At 46.5% G+C, this 21,077-nt stretch overlaps 1 protein-coding gene across 1 annotated transcript in view; it reads right to left on the minus strand.

Moving 5' to 3' along the window:
• The window catches only part of LOC130380418 (ATP-binding cassette sub-family C member 9-like), a 35,877-nt gene that overhangs the window by 3,129 nt on the left and 11,671 nt on the right, over positions 1–21,077 (minus strand). Inside the window, exons 9-22 of the mRNA XM_056587609.1 lie at positions 19,100–19,264; positions 18,464–18,619; positions 17,512–17,646; positions 16,839–17,001; positions 16,059–16,099; positions 14,942–15,084; positions 13,929–14,037; positions 12,779–12,886; positions 9,685–9,757; positions 8,248–8,353; positions 6,121–6,159; positions 2,842–2,943; positions 2,343–2,427; positions 1,849–1,929 (exon numbers count right to left, since the gene is read on the minus strand). Of these exons, the coding sequence (XP_056443584.1) occupies positions 1,849–1,929; positions 2,343–2,427; positions 2,842–2,943; positions 6,121–6,159; positions 8,248–8,353; positions 9,685–9,757; positions 12,779–12,886; positions 13,929–14,037; positions 14,942–15,084; positions 16,059–16,099; positions 16,839–17,001; positions 17,512–17,646; positions 18,464–18,619; positions 19,100–19,264 (1,506 nt within the window). The remainder of the gene's footprint in view (positions 1–1,848; positions 1,930–2,342; positions 2,428–2,841; positions 2,944–6,120; positions 6,160–8,247; positions 8,354–9,684; positions 9,758–12,778; positions 12,887–13,928; positions 14,038–14,941; positions 15,085–16,058; positions 16,100–16,838; positions 17,002–17,511; positions 17,647–18,463; positions 18,620–19,099; positions 19,265–21,077) is intronic.

Genomic DNA, 21,077 nt, shown 5'->3' on the forward strand with positions numbered 1-21,077 from the left:
ACGGGATAAGGAAGACTCGTGAATTTGTTAAGGAAGACTTGTGATTGGTTAACGAGCTTGGTTAACAAGGTGGGCTAACATCTAGAAAACGGTGCATCTTGAACAGGATAAGGAAGACTCGTGAAACAAAAGGACAACACCATCGCTTGATTATGGCTGAATAAATACGAATATCACGATCTGACTCTGAACAAGGTGCCAACATACAGATGGACCAGGTTTCCATGGCTACCGACGTAATGGGAACCATTCAACAGCAGTGAGACAAAAAAAGAGCAGGCATAGAGACGGTGTAGACTGACATGGGTCAATGCCCCTCGAACACATAAACGCACAGCGAGCAAGTGAACGAATCGGGCAGTACGCACCACAGACCAACAAATCAGGCACATATAGGATGTGTGGTCCGATGAAATCAGTGCTTGTTATAGTTTCCCCTTAAACCCTGTCTCTGGCCGCGGTGTAGCCATGCGTCGCTCACCACAGAGCAGACACTAAAGCTCCCCTGACCCTGAATCCTCCCCGACCGGACCCTGAAGTACTTCAGGAGGAAGCCAGAGCCTCATAATTGGAAATATGGTTTAATAATTGATAATGTCCGGCGATAAGAGTTCCGCTCTGTGGAGTTAGTTGTGGTGGAAGGAGCTCTGTGCTCGTACGCAGCACAGCTCTCTTCATAACGCCGCCGTATCACAGCGCTAAACTATATACTGAGTGCTAACGGACACACTAAAGTGCCCGCCAATGCAATTTCATCTAATAGGTATCCAGTTCTTAGTCCAATTTCCCGTGCACTACTCTGAGAAGTATAGTGCACGTGTAAAGTGTATTCTGCAAAACGTATATATATTTCCCTCCAAGGGAGCGTAGTCCAACGCCATTTAAGCCTGGATCCACCAACACCACCTCTACTATCACTGTGAAAAAACAGTTTATTTTCTTAAACGACAATTAGGTTTACTTGTATGTTTGGTTCCAGCGTTGGTGTGTCCCCCACCACAGCGAACGCATCCTCACTCTCAAACACCTTGGCTCTCAACTTGAACGACCTCATGAGGAACCCGCATGACCCCAACGACCTCCCTGTCCCGAGCTCCCCTCGGGTGCAGTGTGCCTGCCTGCCTTTGTGTCGCTCCATGACATCACTGGTAACACGAGAGCGATGTGAGCCGAAGGGACGAGGGTCTCCACTTCTCGCTCTGGGTGTATGCTGAGCGTCTGAGGTGGTGGCAGCGAGGTCCGCACCCGACCGTGGCGCAAGATCAACACATGAGCGCATTCTATCGGCGCCGAGAGATTGCTTTAAAGGCTGATAAGTGTTGTTGACATGAGCGACCTCAAGGTTTGTTATTGCCTTGGTAATTAACGTTAATAGTTTTGCGTAATGGAGCTGTTAACCCCTTGGGCAACGAGTCACTAATGGGGGATGTTGTATCTGATCGCGGGTGGACGTGCGCGTCGGTAATGTACGTTTGAATCAGAGGCGATGTGAGCGACATGACGGTGATCCAACATAAACTGTTAAACTCTATCACCCCTGATGATTATGTGAAAAAGACAAACGAAAGAGATTGCTGCTAAAAGCGACATTTCAATTTAAACCGTCTGTTTTTTTTTTTTTGCCCTGTTTTTTTTTTATTGTACTGTATTTTTATCCTGTGTTTTTCCACCGCTACTGGGCTGCGGCAACAAACACATTCCTCCTACAGGGGATTGATAGAGTTGGATCTAGTCTTATCTAATCAAATCTATTTTTAAACAACAGTGATTTATTGTGCATTGTTCGGGTTAGTACTGGGTGTCTAACAGAGCTTTCACTGGGGATTTAGTATTTGGAGATAAACCCACCAGGAAGACAATGTTGGTGTTTTGGTAGAGAGCCCGAGCGACGCAGATCCTCTGTCGCTGACCTCCACTCAGGTTGATCCCCTAGAAGGTACACAGAGACAGGAAGGACACAACATATTACCGGCATTGCATCGGAAGGAGACTTCTTCATCTGTCACCTCTCATCTCTAAGTGCTGATGATATATACTTTTTCCTTGGCCGAACTCCTCTAATTGTCTCCAACGAGACTACACTCTACACTCTTGATCACGTTAGAATGATGATGTTTTGATGCAGCAGAGACTTTCCCATAACATCATGTCATCATTCATTAACTCGTTATACCCTCACTCACTCAACCACTCCTTAATACTCCAACCCTGACATCACCAAACCCAATTTTCTAGCTCTGAACGGTCAAAGGCATCAACGACAATTTTAAACACTCTATTCAACCAGGCTCAATATTATATTGATATTGTGAATACAGAATGCAGGATCAATGTGTGCCTACTCTCTCTCCGATCTCCGTCTGGTCTCCGAAGGGCAGCAGGTCGATATCTGGCTGCAGAGAACAAGCCTCGATCACAGCCTTGTACCTGAGGCAAACACACCATAACATTACGATACCCGAGGGGAAAACACACCATAACATTATATTTTCTAAAGAACAAATACACCTTAACATTACATTCTGCATCCAAAGAGCAAACACACCGTAACATTACGTTCTGGATCCAAAAGCAAAGACACCATAACAATACATTCTGGATTAACAATCTGATGTCTCACTGCTGGCCAACAGCATCGACGTACGAGCTTTGGGACATTTGAATACATATGTTTTACCACTTCTCTTTTTGGAGACAATCTAAAAGGCCCTAATAATGCAGAATGTCCTCTTTTCCGTGTCCTTTTCAAGAACTGTGTGTTTGAGGTTTTTACGGGAAGACCTGAGTTTAGCCCGGTCTGATACTAGGTTCAGTGTAAGTGGTGGTACTGGTGAACCTTACCTCTGTTTGCTGAACGGGCTTCCGAAGGTGATGTTCTCCTCAACCGTGGCGTTGAGCAGCCAGGACTTCTGGGCTGCGTACGCCACTGAGTAGCGGTTCTTACTGAGGGGGTAGCATGGGAAATGGAGGCAGAGTCAGTGGACTACAAATGGCGACATTCATAAAGCCTCGAAGAGCAGGAGAGCTGACGAACAGCAGGAGAGCTGAATCTTAAGAGATTAATAAAGTTAATAATAAAGTCTTATTTTGTGTGACGTATAGGCCTAACTATCCTCCGTTTAAAGCCTAATAAGTAAAGAAAACTTGAATATGTTTGTGATGTTTTCTACACTCTGTAGTGTTCTGTCAGAGTTGATTTAGCACAACAAAGAAAGCATCTAGGTTTAAATTAGATAATGAGTGATCTACAAACTGATCAGGAAAAGAATTGTTCAAAACACGATTTGAAAAGTGTTATTTTGCGATGGCATAACAATGTATTCTACTCCGGAACAAGCAGCCATCAGCACTCCTATCTCGGAAGCGATTTATGAATGGACAGGCCAAGACGGGAAAAGCCTTCATCAGACATCAAACTCCACCACACGATGGAAAGGTGATCAATTTTGTCAGATGAGAAAAACGTTGTTGAGGAAACTGGTTAATTATTAGCTGCAAATAAAAACAAAACCACCAACGACAACAACCAAATGAGAGAAACAGCAGACCTTCTGCGGGACTAGTATGACCACAAAAACACAAAAACACAACACAATTATCTCTGCTGGGAGTCTGACTTTCACGCACTTTATATTTGACCGCACCATTATAAATGTTAATAATGTTAATTAACTATATCTTGGCATTCTTTTGACCATCATTTTCCTATTTTTGTGGGAAATATCACAGATCTTCACAGAATATGAAAATTAAGTTTTATATTATATAAATAAATGGCTACTTTACTGAGATTGAAAAACCTATTGCAATTATAATTACAATTTTCACAAAGTTTCACTGGGCTACAATTAGTCAAGGACCCCCAGCATTCGAAGCACACACACAGAAACAAAAACACACACACAGACACACACACACACACACACACACACACACAAACACACACAAAGCACCACAGCAACAACCAGCGCACAGCTTAGAGTTCACCTTGATGGGGGGACGGACACAAATGAAAGAGAAGGGAGGGAAGACATTCTAAAAGCCAAAATAAATCCCGTCAGCTAACAGACACTCAGATGAGGTATCTGTGGTGTTAAGTATTAAGGTTTTTTAAAGTGGAATAACCGCTTTGGGATATCCTGTTAACTGAATCTGGGGGCAGAGAAGGAGTAGGTATACTTTAATACTTAAAAGTCTCTAGCGAGAAATAATAAAACCTTTCAGTTCATCGTCAGACAACAGCCATATTTCCTCTAAATGGTACCTCCCTTTCACACTTACTCTTGTCATAGTGGAATTGCACCAGGCTAGACATCTAGGTTTACAAAGTAAAAGCCCCATTGCATGGTTTATCTGAACTTGCTCATAATAAAGATAACTGGCTAATTTGTCAACAAAGCTGTAACCTCCTGGACAGAGCTATGTTGTACGCTCTAAATTTCGCTAACATTAGAACACTGCACTGCAAGAAGTTCAGCTGGAATGTGACATATTGACATAGCTAATGCAATGTCAATATAAAACTGCCATATATATATACAAGTATATATATAAAGAAGACACACCATGCTTTTGTCAAAGTTTAAACAACCACTACTACAACTACTGCTGGCAACTTCGGGATTGTCCGAACAAACGGAAGATTACGGAATGTTTGGAATGGACGACACGTTTAAGAGGAGGAACACAGGAACAACAGAAATATGGGTGGTGGGTAGTGGGGACACATGGGGTCACATGGAGTTCACGACGGGAAGCAGAACCTATACCTCGGGACTTCTGCGCCAGACTCCTCTGCGTCTGACCAACTGTCAAAGTCACGCATCATAGTTAGCTTTTTGAGAGAATTGTGTTGTTGTGTGTTGCAAAGGCATTCTGAAGAAGTGGTCTGTGTGTATTTAGACCAAGACACACAGACAGACAGATAGACAGACACATATAAAGACAGATAGAAGGGCAGTCAGACAGAGAGAGAGACAGCCAGACAGCCAGTAACAAAGAACATACACATACGTTTCCTCGGCAGTGGACTATCGTATAACACAAGGCATCATAGACACATTATTATCTAATAAACTCTTAAGTTATCATATTATATATCATATATATTTTGTGGCGTCATATGTCACGTGTGTGTGTGTGTGTGTGTGTGTGTGTGTGTGTGTGTGTGTGTGTGTGTGTGTGTGTGTGTGTGTGTGTGTGTGTGTGTGTGTGTGTGTGTGTGTGTGTGTGTTTCTATTCTAGCTTTATGGCCGACAGTGCAGCCACCCAAAATGGGAGTGTTGTTGAACAGTCTATTAAAACCATCCATTCTCCAGGTCCCTGTTGTGATTACATACGTAGGGAAGGTATGTATCTGAGCCTCTGGACTGTAGCCTCTGGCCCTTACCTCAAACAACATTTGAGCCAAAGATTGCACTTCAAATGTGGCTTGTTTGTTTTTTTAGACAGCACTGGTGGGAGTAAATAGGAGAATCTTCCACTGCACCGGCTATTTAAATGTACTGTGTAAGCAAATCCAAATCAACTACATTGATCCAAATTGGGCAGATATTGCTGTGAGTGTATACCTAAATGGATTACATTGTGTATGAGCACTGATATGATTATAGGGTGTTTCAGATATATTCAAACCTTTACCATTTGTGTCTTTGATGAAAAGCTTATAGAAAGCAGGTGAGTTCCTCTAGCTGAGTGGAATAATAAGGCTAGGTGACAGCTTGGTAAGGTTCATAGACAGCGATATTTAGCAAGGTGTTGCCAAGGTATGGTTAATATCCAGTGATTTTCATTTAGGTGTTAGCAAGGTATGGCTAATATCCAGTGATGTTTAGCTATGCGTTAGCAATGTATGGCTAATATCCATTGATGTTTAGCTAGGTCTTAGCATCACTGGCTAATATCCAGCGATGTTCAGTTAGGTGTTAGCATCACTGGCTAATATCCAGTGATGTTTAGCTAGGTCTTAGCATCAATGGCTAATATCCAGTGTTGTTCAGCTAGGTCTTAGCATCACTGGCTAATATCCAGTGATGTTCAGCTAGGTCTGAAAATAACGGGCTAATCTCCAGTGATGTTCAGCTAGGTGTTAGCAAAGTGAAGCAAAGGGGAGAGAAGTACCTTATGTTGCCCTCGTGGAGCATCTCACATTCAGGCAGCCTGATAAGGCAAGAGGGTAAGACACAGAGACACAGAGGTACGACACACAGACACACGCACACACATACATACACATTACACATCGACAGATGTGTATTCATGCATTACGTGCCGGTAAGTGAGGACCAAAAGCACGTCCATTCAAAACATAAGACAGGCACGCACGCACACAGACACACACATACAGAGCACAGGTTAGTACAGATACTTGAAGCATGTAGCGTCTCTCATGATGCTGTTGTGAAGTACACAATGCTGACAGTTTGTCTGTAGGCCGCATTAGCATCATGAGAGAGAGACAGGAATGGTGCATACAACATCATTACCGTGGCAGTGACTGCAGAGGGTGTCGTGCGCGGTATCACCATCCATCATTGTATTAAACGTCAATATGTCAATTTTTATTTCAGGCTAAACTGTGCTCTACTAAACTGTCGCACACAGAAGTGGGCATTTTTCGAATAGGCTGAAACATAATCTTAATTCTTATAGCAATTATGATAATAATCAATTTGTCTCTTTTTTTTAAGGAAGTGATCAAATCATCAAAACGGAGGCGTGCCCTCACTCAATAATGTTTAGATGACATCATGAGCGTCAGAGAGGGGAAATTAAATCATACTATTAAAAGCCCTTTTCTCGGGCGGCTAGGCGGTTGTGGAGACAACGAGACTGTTGTCAGGGCGTTGGTGGTGGTGTCAAAACAAACATGGAGTCATTACAATGTATAATGATGCTGATACCAAGATGATTATACAGGGACTTCAAAGAATCGGAAAATTGCGGATGACGTTGGACTTTAAACTTTGTGTGGGCATGTTCGCCTCTTTGGCCCGGATCACTTAAATAATTAAGATGAGGAATGATTGGGGTGATTCAAACTCATCTGACCTCTTTTTAATTGCAGCTTTACTTACTGCAATGGGACACAATTGCAGAAGAGTATTTAAATATTTAGTATTTTTCAATGGCTTTTTTGATTTAAAAGTTAAAGGTTAATTCGGTATTAACCGTTTTGTTTATTTCTAGTTTGGGTTTGGATGTTAAACGTACCCACTCAACATTAATATCTATGTGTAAAACTTCAAACTGAATCTGAAACTGAAACTTAAATGTATGATTTTTTCCTGTAAATGTATGTATTTGTGTCGACACATTCATGGTCATTGCATGGGATTTGATTGGACTTCCGAATCAAAATCACTCAAATCACACGTTGGTGAAAGTTAGTAGTGAAGTCCCATTAGTGACGAGATGAGATGAGATGAAAATAGGCTGGACCAGGAGACCAGCAAGGACAGGGTGGAGCATTTAAAGATGTAGGGAACATAGAAGAGGCCGAGGACAAGACATCACATGTTAGACATCACATGTTAGACATCACATGAAGACATGACAAGAGATGGTCTATGGATGAGATGGAACATGAATCTGAGTCAGAAGAACACAATGGCTTCCTCTTCATGATGGTGATGAAGACGTTGATTAGCACGGTGAATACTGGAGCTCAGTGGAGAGTGTAGCTCAAGGCCTGGGCACCAAGGCACTTAAAGGGTAACTTCTGGATTTTTTTCCCGTTCATCCCTACTTTATTTTCCCATAATTTGGGTCTAATGCGGACCACAATTTGTGAAATTGCTCTAGTATTGACCGAGAATACTGCAGCTATAAACAGTGAAATGGGCTCCAACGCAATCTTCTGGTGCGATAGCGCAGCGTCTATGTACGTCCTCTGAGAGTGCTTATTTTTTGCATTATCTCAGATTATTATTATACATTTCTGACAACATTACGGAACGAATCCGTACACCATAAATATAACTTTTTTCTTTACTTTTCGCTTGACCTTTAAATGTTTGCTTAAAATAAATGAACAACACCTCAACTCCATACCCCAACAAAACAAAAGCCATCTTTTAATTTAATTATCCTCCTCTATTTTAGTGAAACGTGACACAAAATAACCATAACAAATCACCCAAATAACGAACATAACAGGCGCGCTATTGTGACGCTTCGACGCTAGCCTTAAACACGCTCAACTGATATGCTGTTTCAGAGGTCGGGTCAACAAGAGGTCAGTCTTACTTGCTCCAGCTGACTCGTCCGTTCAGGATTTGCATCTCTCCCAGCATGGCCAGCAGTAGAGAGGACTTCCCACAACCCACCTGGCCTACAATCATGGTCAGCTGGCCTGGGGAGGGCGAGGGAACGTTGGAGGACAGTGAGGGAAAAATAGAATTCCACTTTTTTTTACATCCTTGCACTTAAAATAGTACTTAGCATTGTGTAGCATCTTATCCTAGATATCTTTGTTGTATACGGGGAATGGGTTCACATAGCGATTGTTAGTGCTTGGCAATTGGTTCTATGAAAACCCCTTAATGTATCGACAGCGATATATTGTTGCTTCCCTTTCCTCTGACAAATGTTCTTATTGCAAGTCACTTTGGATAAAAGCTTCTGCTAAATGCCCCTAAACATAAATGTCAATGTTTTGCCCCTAAAAATGAATGACTTTGTTATTGACGTTGTATGAAGCATTAGCTTAGAGTTTCCGTTCACAGCTATAGTAATAACCCCAAGGAGAGGTTTTGTAGCTATGGAACCATTTCTAATGTTCAATTCCTTTATGACTATGTAGGCCAGCCAATCCCATGTGTTCGTAGTACAAGCAGAACTCAAAACAGCTCAAGTCTACCTTACGGCCACACACATAGCTCAGCTGAAATTGACCTGAGAACTTTCTCTCACAGGAACATGTTACACGCACACGCACACACACACACACACACACACACACACACACACACACACACGCACACACACGCACACACACGCACAAACACGCACACACACGCAGACAGACGCACACGCACACACACACACACACACACACACACACACACACACACACACACACACACACACACACACACACACACACACACACACAACGACACACAACGACACAGTACTTCAGTTGCTCGAAATAGCTACACAACATCTCCTGGCCAGCAAGCCAATCGTGTGTGCCCAAGTGAGATATCTAGAATAGCGAGAAATTCACTTCCCTGGGGAGCGCTGTGTGCATGTGTGTGTGTGTGTGTCTGTGTGTGTGTGTCTGTGTGTGTGTGATACATTACACTGTCCATCTGTCCACAAGCTCTAATATGTGACCTGCTCTCCTGACGTGGGTCATACCAGCGACGCAACAATTCGGCTAATTAATTACCTATTAATATCCAACATTTGTAATTTGGATGAAATTCTAGACCAGAGTCTCTTAAAATAAAGCGGGATTGAAGATGATTTGTTGCGTTGCAATCAACCCATAATTCAACGTTGTGATGTCAGAACTTGTGTTCACTCAGATATGTACGTTTTTCTGGCACAGACTTTTTCCCCCTCAAAAACGATGGCAATAAATGTCACAATTTATATCCACGCTACACTATACCAGCTCTATTTTATAACCCTCAGTGATTTCTTTGGAGAGAAGGAATTTGATTGGCCGAGAGGTACCTGTGGGGATTCGGATGCTGATGTCTGACAACGTGGACAAGTTGCTTCCCCAGGTGAAGAAGCCATTGGTCACCTGCGCAGATGGAGAACGGAATTTAAGATCAGAATTTAACTGATCAGAGCAGGGAACCAAATAATCCCCGCAAATACGTTACACAAACACAAATATGAATCGGATCTTGAAAATGTAAAGAACATATCGGTCGACGTTAAATGAACAGAAGAATGGTTCCATTATTATTAACAGTGCATTGTACTCACACACAGTTATTCATAAATTATATTAGCTACCCCCCCTACACACATCCACTTCCTGTTGCTTAAAGCTCTCACCAGGCAATTATTCAGCGAGAAATGACTGGAGGTATTGACATCCTGCACTCAAGAGAACTCTCACCTCTTTGTTTTAATGAACTCCCCCCCCCATCCTGCTACGACTCTATCAGTGCTTACATTCCGACCAGCTGTTGTTTCAGCTTATTTATGTTATGTTTGTTTTATCTGACAAACCCCCCATAGTCCCCAAAAAACACCCCGTCCGTTTTCTCACAAACCAGAACCCCCCCGATACTGTTAAAAGATTCGGACCAGAGAAATGACGGAACATTTATCGGATACTTAATATTCAGATATTCCCGTCTGTAAAGTAAGTAAAAAAAATAGACACTTGATATCGACAAATTTGTTAACCGAAATGTTGTTAATCGGTAAAGAACTAAGCGTTCCTTACATTTGAAGTGTTGCCTCGAGCCACAAGCTAACTTGTCGTAGTAGGGTCACGTCAATGCTTGTTTTTGTTTGCTGTGCTGGTACGCAGCATTTGTCCTCAACCAGCAACCGCTAACTTCACCCCCCCCCCCCCCCCCCCCCCCAGCAAACAGGAGCGCAAACAATCCGGTTGATGAATCCACTGGACAAACAAACCGACGTCGGAAATGAAAGACAGATGTTGCCACGGTCGAGATAAAACACTGCGACTCTCAAAACGCCAGAATTTACGATGGGGGGGGGGGGGGGGGGGGAGTTGTGGGAGGACAACGGATGTGAAAATAGTGAAAGGAAAGCCAAGGAAAGAAAAAGAGGATCACAGAGAGGAAGTACCAATATTACATGGGAGAAGAAAAAAAAGAGGAAAAGGAAACGAAAGAAGGAGACAATTTTGGATCGCAGGCAGCGAAATACGCACAAATATTTTAGTCCATCACAGGAAATCTTCAAATGCACAGTTGGATTTTCATTATTTATGTTTTCAACATTTTTGTATCTTTTAAAACCAAAGTGTCAAGCAGAATTTGGATCCAGAGAAAGAGTGAATAAATACTTTAACACTAATATCGTATTCTTTAAACTGTATAATTTGAACTGATAAGTGGTCAATCCAATGTTTCATCACGATGAGGCTAGAAACATGATGGAGGAAGGTGGAAGGAATATGTTTAAACGAGTTCATTCGTTAAACATGAACGAATATTAAAAGATACTTATAAATTAATATTGATTGATTTAACACTAGTGTTCTATCTCCCTCTCTCAATGTCTATGTCTTTCTCACCCTCTCTCTATGTCGTACCCCTCCCCCCTCTCTCTCTCGTTCTCTCTCCCCCTCTACGTCCATGTCTTTCTTTTTCCCTCTCTCTCTCTCCCTATGTCTATTTCGTTCTCTCTCTCTCTAATTCTCTGTCGTTTTCTCCCCCTCTCTCTGTCTATGTCATTCTCCCCCCCACCTCTCTCTCCCTCTCTATGTCGTTGTCGCTGTCTCTTTCGCTCTAAGTCTATGTCGTTCTCTCTCCCCCTCTCTCAATGTCTATGTCGTTCTCTCTCTCTCTCTCTCTCTCTCTCTCTCTCTCTCTCTCTCTCCCTCGCTCTCAATGTCCATGTCGTTCTCTCTCTCTCTCTCTCTCTCTCTCTCTCTCTCTCTCTCTCTCTCTCTCTCTCTCTCTCTCTCTCTCTCTAATTCTATGATGTTCTCTCCCCCTCTCTCTGTCTATTTCATTCTCTCGCCCTCTCTCTATGTCTATGTCATTCCCCCCCCCCCCCCTCTCTCTCTGTCGTTCTCTCTCCCCCTCTACGTCCATATCGTTCGCCCTCTCTCCCTCTCTCTCTATGTCTAGGTCGTTCTCTCTCCCTCTCTCTATGTCATTCTCTCTCCCCCTCTCTATGTCTATGTCGTTCTCTCTCTCTCTCTCTCTCTCTCTCTCTCTCTATCTCTCTCTCTCTCTCTCTCTCTCTCTCTCTCTATGTCTCTCTGTCTCTCGTTGTCTGTGCCAGAGGTTTAATTGGTGGACAAGCGCCTGGGGTCTCCGGCAGCTTCCACAGGGATGAGACAGGAAGAACCAGGGATGAGAAAATGTCACATACACACACACACACACACACACACACACACACACACACACACAGAGAGGCCCTATGGAAGAGGGCCCCCACTTTCTTGTGAGAACTTCACACTTCCCAACGAAGGGGGTAAAGTGCCAGTGAGAGAGAGAGAGAGAGAGAGAGAGAGAGAGAGAGAGAGAGAGAGAGAGAGAGAGAGAGAGAGAGAGCGAGAGAGAGAGAGAGAGAGAGAGAGAGAGAGAGAGAGAGAGAGAGAGAGAGAGAGAGAGAGAGAGAGAGAGAGAGAGCGAGAGAGAGAGAGAGAGAGCGCTTCCGTTAGCTCAGATGCACCAGCGGACGTGACGGGTCAGAGGTCGTGGTGCGACCTCTGAAAGGTGAGTTCCCAGACCCCCATCAGACTGGAAAACCAATGATAACCCTTTCCATTCATTCAGCACTGACGTTTCCGAGGCTCTGATCATGGTACTGATACTTAGAGGGAAGATATGACTGGAATGCTTCTTCGGTCACTATCAATCCACCTCTGTCATGTAAATCAACAGCACTTAAAAATACTAGAGTGGAAATAATAAACACCACTCTCACAATCTCTGTTCCTCGAGCGATGGATCACTCTTCCCGAATAAGAACTCGCACCGTGAACCTTCGTCGACCTCTCCCTACTGTTAACCTTTGACCTTTGACCTTCCGGGAGCGGCATCCCTTTCCTGTCACCCTCTTAAGACCCCCCCCCCCCCCCCCCGCTGACGCTGACACTGACCTTCACAGCAACGTCCTCGGTCTCTGGGGGCCGGTTCTGTCGTCTGGTTGGCTGCTCGTAGTTGTCCAACTGGTAGCGCATGGGCTGCTTCCTGTTGATGGCCTTGGTCTGGACCCCGGGAGAGAAAGGGGGGCAGAGCCAGGGCAGGGAGGGTAGGGGGGGGGGGGTATGAGAAACGGGGGAGGAGGGGGGAGATGTAGATGTAGTATGAGTGGGTGTTTTGTTGTGATTCGGTGGGTAATAAACTTGAAAAAGCCGCCTTGGTCTTCCATCCGTTCGGCCCCCTTGGGGTAGGGGGGGGGGGGGGGGTAAGGAAGGGAGGTGGGTGAGGGGGTGGTGAAGGGGTGCTTAGGTCCAAGGACGGGGGGGAGAGGGGGTGACAGGGTGAGGGGGTCCACTCAGAGGATCCCATCTCGCTGCACTCCGTGCTAGTGCTAGCTTAGCACACAGCACCCACTGATACAAAGGCCCAATCCCATTTCTACCCCTTACCCCTTCCCCTTACCCCTTACCCTTGCCCCTCCCCCTTACCCCTTCGAAACAAGCGGGAGGGGGAAGGGGTAAGGGGTAGAAATGGGATTGGGCCTAAAAGCCCCTAAAGCTTCTGGATTAGACATCTGGATCCTCTGAAGTTACGCCTGAACCGTGCAGTGTCGAAATCTGTGTAGCGAGCGTGGACATTTCCCCTCTCTGGGAATTCATTTGGTATGTAAAGTAAAAACTGGGGGGGATCTCGTTTTGAAGATAGGGATGAATGTGCTACACCAGGAAAGAAAAAAAACGACCCTGTTTCAGCTCAGAGTCAAACCCTGACGGCGGAGTCATCCATGCAAGGCAACAAACAAGCTAGTCGGGAGACGTTAGGGTGGGGTGTCTTGCTCAGGGAGACCTCGATCCCCGACGAACCGGGGATCGAACTAGGGACCTTCCAGTTAAGAGGCATTGTTTTCTAAATGATGGTATTGTTTTGGTTACAGTTGCAAAGGTCAGCGGGTCACAAAGGTCATACTAAGATGGTTAAAGTCTTTGGTGTTCAGATTGCATTTTAAGAACACGCTGTTGATTGACGACCGATGAGTCCTGGGCGGTTGACTTCCTAGCCAGCGCTCTTCTGAATCGGTCGTGTGTCGTGTTCATGGCTCATGCTCACCACGCCGGGGGGTTTCTTGTACGTGTCCAAGGAAACGGTCACATCGCCGTTCCTCCAGCTGTCGTCGCCGATCTCGTCGCTCTGGAGGAACTCGCCAAGCTTCTCCACACTGTGGACGCACACACACACACACAAACACTCACACACACACACACGCACACACACACACACACACACACACAGACGAACACGCGCACACACATCGGTACAGTTACACATTTTCTGGAGGAACTCCAGCCAGTTTCAAGATATTGTGAACACACACACAATAACACACAATCACACACACACACACACACACACACACACACACACAATTGCACACACACGCACACAGACACACTTACACACAAACACATACACACACACACACACACACACACACACACACACACACACGCGCACGCACACACACAAACAAATTCACACACACACACCCTCACTCACTCATACACACAAACGCACACAGAAACACACACATATACACGCACAGACACAGAAAGACACACACATACACACAAACACACACACTCACACACACAGGGACAATGTCCATAAATAGGTGTGACGAGGACGAATGTCCTGAACGCAGGCCCTCTCTCTGGAGAGTTTAAAGTTTCACTTCAGTTTGAACAGGAAGCATGTCTGGTGGATGAGACAGCATTTCCATTTGACATCCATCTCCTCCTCATTCTCCTGCCCCAACACTTACAGTGTCTCCCTGTCTAATCTCAGTCCCATCACTTTCCTGTTTATCGGAGCTAGCAAACACTTCAGCAAGCCATTTTACCCAGCGAGCTTAGCCAAATATTTCACATTAGTAATCTAGCAAACAGAACCACTAAACAAACACACACACACACACACACGCACACACATCTGCCAAACAGACAGGTACACACAAAGACACACACCCATCCCTGAGAACAACAGACAAACACACACGCACACACACACACACACACACACACACACACACACACATGCACACACGCACACACACACACACCCACCTGACGAGGGCCTTGACGGCGAAGCGCACCACGGTGGACAGCAGGAAGAGGGGGGTGACCAGGATGTGGAAGAGGGCCAGGGCCGCGAAGGCCTCTGAGGGGGTGGGCCCTTCCTTGTCCAAGAAGTGGTGGGCCACAAACGTCTGGGACGACAACACAGTCCGCTTACAGGGCGCTGTTCACTCCGACGGTGTGTTCCTGAATCCTCGGACGCCAGCCTTCCGAGTTGCACGTTTGACGTCACTTCCGGTCTCGGGAGCGTTCATAGCGTTCCCGTTCGTCTTTGTGATCGTGTCATGAAATTGGCTAGGCGTTGTTTATTGTTAGCTACATTAGCGTCTTTAGCAAACCAGCCCGAAAAAACAAACAACGCAACTTTACATTGTATTGCACGCATAGCAAGACTATACAATGTATAAATTGGTGACCGCCATAAAGTAGCAATGTAATCAAGTGTGTAAGAGCCTTTAAAAACGTGGTACGAATACAAAAAAAATGTATCTCTTCACGGGCCCAGCCATTTTGTTTAGAGGGTCATCACTGCTCTTGGTCTACTCTCAGATTTCCGAAAAGATGAAGATAAAAAGGGGGAGTGCCTTCGAGAAATGCTGGGAGATCTTCGACTTTCGTCTCGGAAGTCTGGCGTTCGAGGATTCAGGAACACACCATGAGCACTCAGACAATTTACATCTTACACAAAGACATCAAGTACAGTGATAGGGAAACGACAATATCCGTAGTAGTTTGGTTCAAACGTTTTAGAAGCATACAAGTGAAGGGGCAGAAGGGGAGACAGAGAGGTGAGGAGAGGACAAGAGATTTGAGTCCATCCCCCTGGATTACATCATGGGCATCATATTCATCACGTCACATCATGTTTTAATCACGCCTACATCATATGTGCATCATGTGTTCATCAGGTGTACATAATGTCTTTGTCATGTCTACATCATGTTTCCACCATTTCTACCCAGGGATCAGACAGCACTGAAATGATTTTTACACATCAGTTCAAGTCAAACTCCGTCATCAGAGCAGTCAGGCTCCATTACCTCCACTTTGTAACAATGGTGACAACAAACAGTATGCACTTCTGTTTTCACACCACACATCTTACCGCAAGAACGGCCGCGATGGGGATGGCTGTGTTCATGAAAACTGAAAGAAAGGAAAGAAGAAAAGACAAGCTCCGTAAGAGGACGTTGGCAATCATACGATATTATAAGAGAACATTAGAGTATTTAAGACGATACAAAAGACAGGTCTATGTCTGTCAGACAGAGAGACAGATGGACGGACTGACAGAGGTTCTCACTGGAGAGGGAGATAGACAGACAGACAGACAGACAGACAGACAGACAGACAGACAGACAGACAGACAGATAGACAGACAGACAGACAGACAGACAGACAGACAGACAGACAGACAGAGAGAGAGACAGACAGACAGACGTTCTCACTGGAGAGGGAGATAGACAGACAGACAGACAGACAGACAGACAGACAGACAGACAGACAGACAGACAGACAGACAGACAGACAGACAGACAGACAGACAGACAGACAGACAGACAGACAGACAGACAGACAGACAGACGTTCTCACTGGAGAGGGAGATAGACAGAAAGAAAGAGAGACAGACAGTCTCACCGAACAGGGAGGGAGAGAGACAGACTCTTACTGGAGAGGCAGCTAGACGGACAGACAAGACAGTCTCACTGAAGAGGGAGCTAGACAGACAGACAGACAGACAGACAGACAGACAGACGGTCTAGCTGGAGAGGGAGCTGCAGACAGTGAGACGGACAGACAGACAGACGGTCTCCCTACAGACGGACAGACAGACGGACAGACGGCCTCCCTACAGACAGACGGACAGACGGACGGACGGCCTCACTGGAGAGGGAGGTGTAGAGGGCGAAGGTGCGCAGGCTGGTGAGCTCCTTGCCGCGGGTCTGCTCCACGCGGTCACAGAAGGTGTTCTCCCAGGCGTAGAGCTTCAGCAGCTTGATGCCCTTCAGGATCTCCGTGGTCTGCTTCAGACGGTCCGTCGAGTGGTCCTGGGGGGGAAGAGAAAGCTCTCGTCATCTCCTTCAAATGGCCCTCAACAGCTGGGGAAGATGGAGACTTTCAGCTAAATAAACCCGACGGTTAAAAGAGGAATTCTGGTGTTTTTAATGTAGAACATTCTCATTCACAACATACTTCCCGTGCTTAAGTACTTAACTACCAGTTGCAGCACCCTTATTTTTACATTTAGGGCATTGAGCAGATGCTTTTATCCAAAGCAGCTTACAATAAGTACATTTGTCAGAAAAAAGAGAAACAATATATTTCTGTTGGCACATTAAAAATATTAATAGAAACAAGAGCCAAGCTTCTTATGGGGCCCATTGCATTGTCTCTTCATTTACAAATAAATTAATAAAAGTAGGCACGGTGTGGTTCGATTAAACAAACCAATTTGATTTGATGAATCGGTGAATCAATGACTTGGTGATCAAATGGTTCACTGGCATTAACAGTTTGAGTCTCAGTGGACGTGACGATGGTAGGACCACCCCACTGACCAGCGTGCTCTTCTGTGTGTCGGCCAGCTTGGTGGCGATGAGGTACTGGACGGGCGCCAGCAGGAGGATGACAGAGGCCCCGATCAGAGCGCTGTAGCCCAGCAGGTAATGGAGCAGGATCACCCCCATCACTATCTGAGGGAGGGAGGGGGAGAGGGAGGGAGAGAGGGAGGAGGGAGGGAGGGAGGGAGGAGGGAGGGAGGGAGGGAGGGAGGAGGGAGGGAGAGGGAGGGAGGGAGGGAGGGAGGGAGGGAGAGGGAGGGGTGGAGGAGGGAGAGGGAGGGAGGAGGGAGGGGGAGAGAAGGAGGAGGGAGGGAGGAGGGAGGGAGGGAGGGAGGGTGGGAGGAGGGAGAGGGAGGGAGGGAGGGAGAGGGTGGGAGGAAGGAGGGAGGGAGGGAGGGAGAGGGAGGGAGGGAGGGAGGGAGGGAGAGAGAGGGAAGGAAGGAGAGGGATGGAGGAGGGAGAGGGAGGGAGGGGGAGGAGGGAGAGGGAGGGAGGAGGGAGGGAAAGAGAGGGAGGGAGGGAGGGAGGGAGGGAGGGAGGGAGGGAGGGGGGGAGAGGGAGGGAGGGAGGGAGAGAGAGGGAGGGAGGAGGGAGAGGGAGGGAGGGAGAGGGATGGAGGGGGGAGGGAGGGAGGGAGAGGGGAAGCGGAGGAGGGTGGGAGGGAGGGAGCGGGAGGGAGGAGGAAAGAAGGGAGAGGGAGGGAGAGGGGGGAGGGAGAGAGAGGGAGGGAGGGAGGAGGGAGAGGGAGGGAGGGAGGGAGGGAGGGAGAGGGAGGGGGAGAGGAGGAGGGAGGGAGAGAGAGGGAGAGGGAGGGAGAGGGAGGGAGGAGGGAGGGAGAGGGAGGGAGGGGGAGAGGGAGTGAGAAAAAATAACAGCTCCACACACACAAACACACATCGGGTGAATGAGAGCCATGCTCTGTCAGAAGGAGGGGGTGAGCGGCATTCACCTGGACGGGCATGGCCCACAGGTTGGGGCAGAGGAAGAGGAACCACATCAGCTGGTTGGTTTCTATGGCGACCAGGTTGTTGATCTGCCCCAAGGTCAGCTCGCCCATGGACATGTTGGAGGTGGACAGACGCAGGATCTTGTTGTAGATCATGGCCTGGTGGGTCGACAGGAAACAAAGACCCTCATGCATCGCGTGCCTCACTCGTCTGCCTTATCGAGCAAGCAGTGCTACACAATATGGGCTGCCATTCCCTCTGAGAGGGAATATTTATTTTACTTTAAATGGAATATATTCATTTCTGAGACTGCGGATCGAAAAAACGTTCATAATGAGGTAGAATGCATCTCTTCTCATTAAGACCAATGCCTTTTTAAACATCGTTAATAATCAGGATAATACGTTCATTTTATAATAGGGACCAATCTCAAAGTGTTACAAATGAACTAATAAATAATAAAATGTAATCCTGACACTTCAGTATGAAGGCGGCCGAGGAGTTTGAACTAATTCAAATAAAAATGAGTTCAAATTAAATCAACTCATCCAACACGACTCCACCAATCATGCCACCCTTCACTCCTACATCCTGACAACGACATTCTCCGACGTTCCCGGTTTTCCCGGCGTGCTCACCAGCAGAGCGCCGCGGAGGTTGATGCCCGTCTCTATGGAAACGTAGTAGGAGGCCTGGAGGAAGGTGCGCTGCAGGATGAGCGCGAGGAAGAGGAGGACGGCGAGGACCGAGGTGTTCTGGAGCAGCTCGGTGGACGACATGAACTCCACGCCGAAGAAGGTCTCCTGTTGTTTGGGTCAATGTTGAAAATCACGATTATTCAAAAACGATCGTTTTTGAGCGTGAACACATGACGTGTTGTTCCCAGCATTTCTCTCCAAAAAAAACAACACTTTGTAATGGAGCACTTTGAAATTTCCCCTTTAAAAAAATACACAAAATGTTCAAATAGATAATAAGCTTGTCTCCAGCTGTTCTCTGCCCTCTGTGGGGTTGTTAGAAATACCACAACTGCTATCAACAGTCCAGGGCAAAGAGTGCAATGCGTTGAGTTTATCAGGGGTTGTATATTCACCTGTCGCCCCCCCCCCCCAATAAATGATGAAGAGAACATATGATACCGATTAAATCACAGGGAGTGGGTATGGTCTGCGGGTTGAGGATGAAACTCACACGCTCTGGCCGGAAACTATTGAGACGTTGGCCACATGTGCATAAACATGGTGCACATTGCACCGTGCACTGTGTGGCGCACATCCCTGTCAAAAAGGGAGAGCAAGAGAGAGAGAGAGAGAGAGAGAGAGAGAGAGAGAGAGAGAGAGAGAGGGGAAGAGAAGGGAGAGGAGAGAGGAGCTGAGAGAGAGAGAGGATGGGAGAGTAGAGGAGAGAGGGAGAGGAGAGAGATGGGGAGAGAGGAAGCCGAGAGCGAGAGAGAGAGAGATGAGAGGAGGAGCTAGAGACGAGAGAGAGAGAGAGAGAGAGAGAGAGGAGAGAGAGAGAGAGAGGATTTTCCATCTGCCACTTGGAAATGCGAGCTTGGCATGTGCACACTCGCACCGTTCCCTCTTTGATATGGGCCGGCACAGACCACTCAAACTCTCTACCGACCAACCCCCCCCCCCTCTCTCCACCCCCCCCACACCAACACACACACACACACACCTCAGCATGCCATCATGCCCACTTCAAACCAGGAATGCCGGCTTTTTAGGCCGAACGAATAACAAGTGTGTCCAGCGGCGGCCAACACTAACACAGGACGACGGGATGCGTTAGTCGAGTGCTTTATTCCCCGGGGGAACCGCGGGCTCTGTTCTCTGTCGCGCCGTGAACTTCACACACATTTAGGTGTTTCACCTTCTTCGCTTCTGGGAACGACTGGCAGACACATCATAAAACTTCACTGTTGTTGCTATCTGGCACTTCCTCTCTGTCCCTCTACCTCTCTCTACCTCTCTCTCTCTCTCTCACTCCCATTTCTTTCTCTATCCCTCTCTCCCTCTGTCTTTATCTCTCTCTCTTTTTCTTTCTGTCTCTCTTCCATTCTCACTCTTTTTCCTCTCTGTCTCTCTCCCAGCCTCTCTCTCTTCGCCCTCACCATGTTTCTCAGCATGGTTCTATTGCCAAGTGCAATGTCCTCTGGAGCACCATAACGCATATAAAAGCTCCTACCTTGTTCCCAAGTGTATGGTTCTACAAATAGTCATCAAAGAATGGACTGGGGGGTCCCCTCTAACACACTGTTTTACTAGACCCCACTTTTTTTTGTCGAGGAGAGGAAGCAATAACCGGCAAATCGACAAAATCTTTGGCAGGGCTAAGATAGCGTTGTTTATCACGCTTACTTCATCTTCAACAAACATTCGCTCAGCTGCAGGTTTAATAAGAAGACTTCGGGGATATTTATATACAGGAGAGGTAAGGCTGCCAGGACCTGAGGTGAGGTGTCACACACTGTGGACCGCTGGAGGACAGGAAGGGAAATGCACACAAAACACCGATATTGCACGATGTTTTGGAACAATAACGGGATGGATTCCAGAGTCCAATGATTCAGCTGCTGCTTGTTACTTTTATGTGAGTTGTTGGAATGGAAAA

Source organism: Gadus chalcogrammus, chromosome 4, assembly GCF_026213295.1.
Source record: "Gadus chalcogrammus isolate NIFS_2021 chromosome 4, NIFS_Gcha_1.0, whole genome shotgun sequence".
In the NCBI taxonomy this organism is placed as follows: Eukaryota; Metazoa; Chordata; class Actinopteri; order Gadiformes; family Gadidae; genus Gadus; species Gadus chalcogrammus.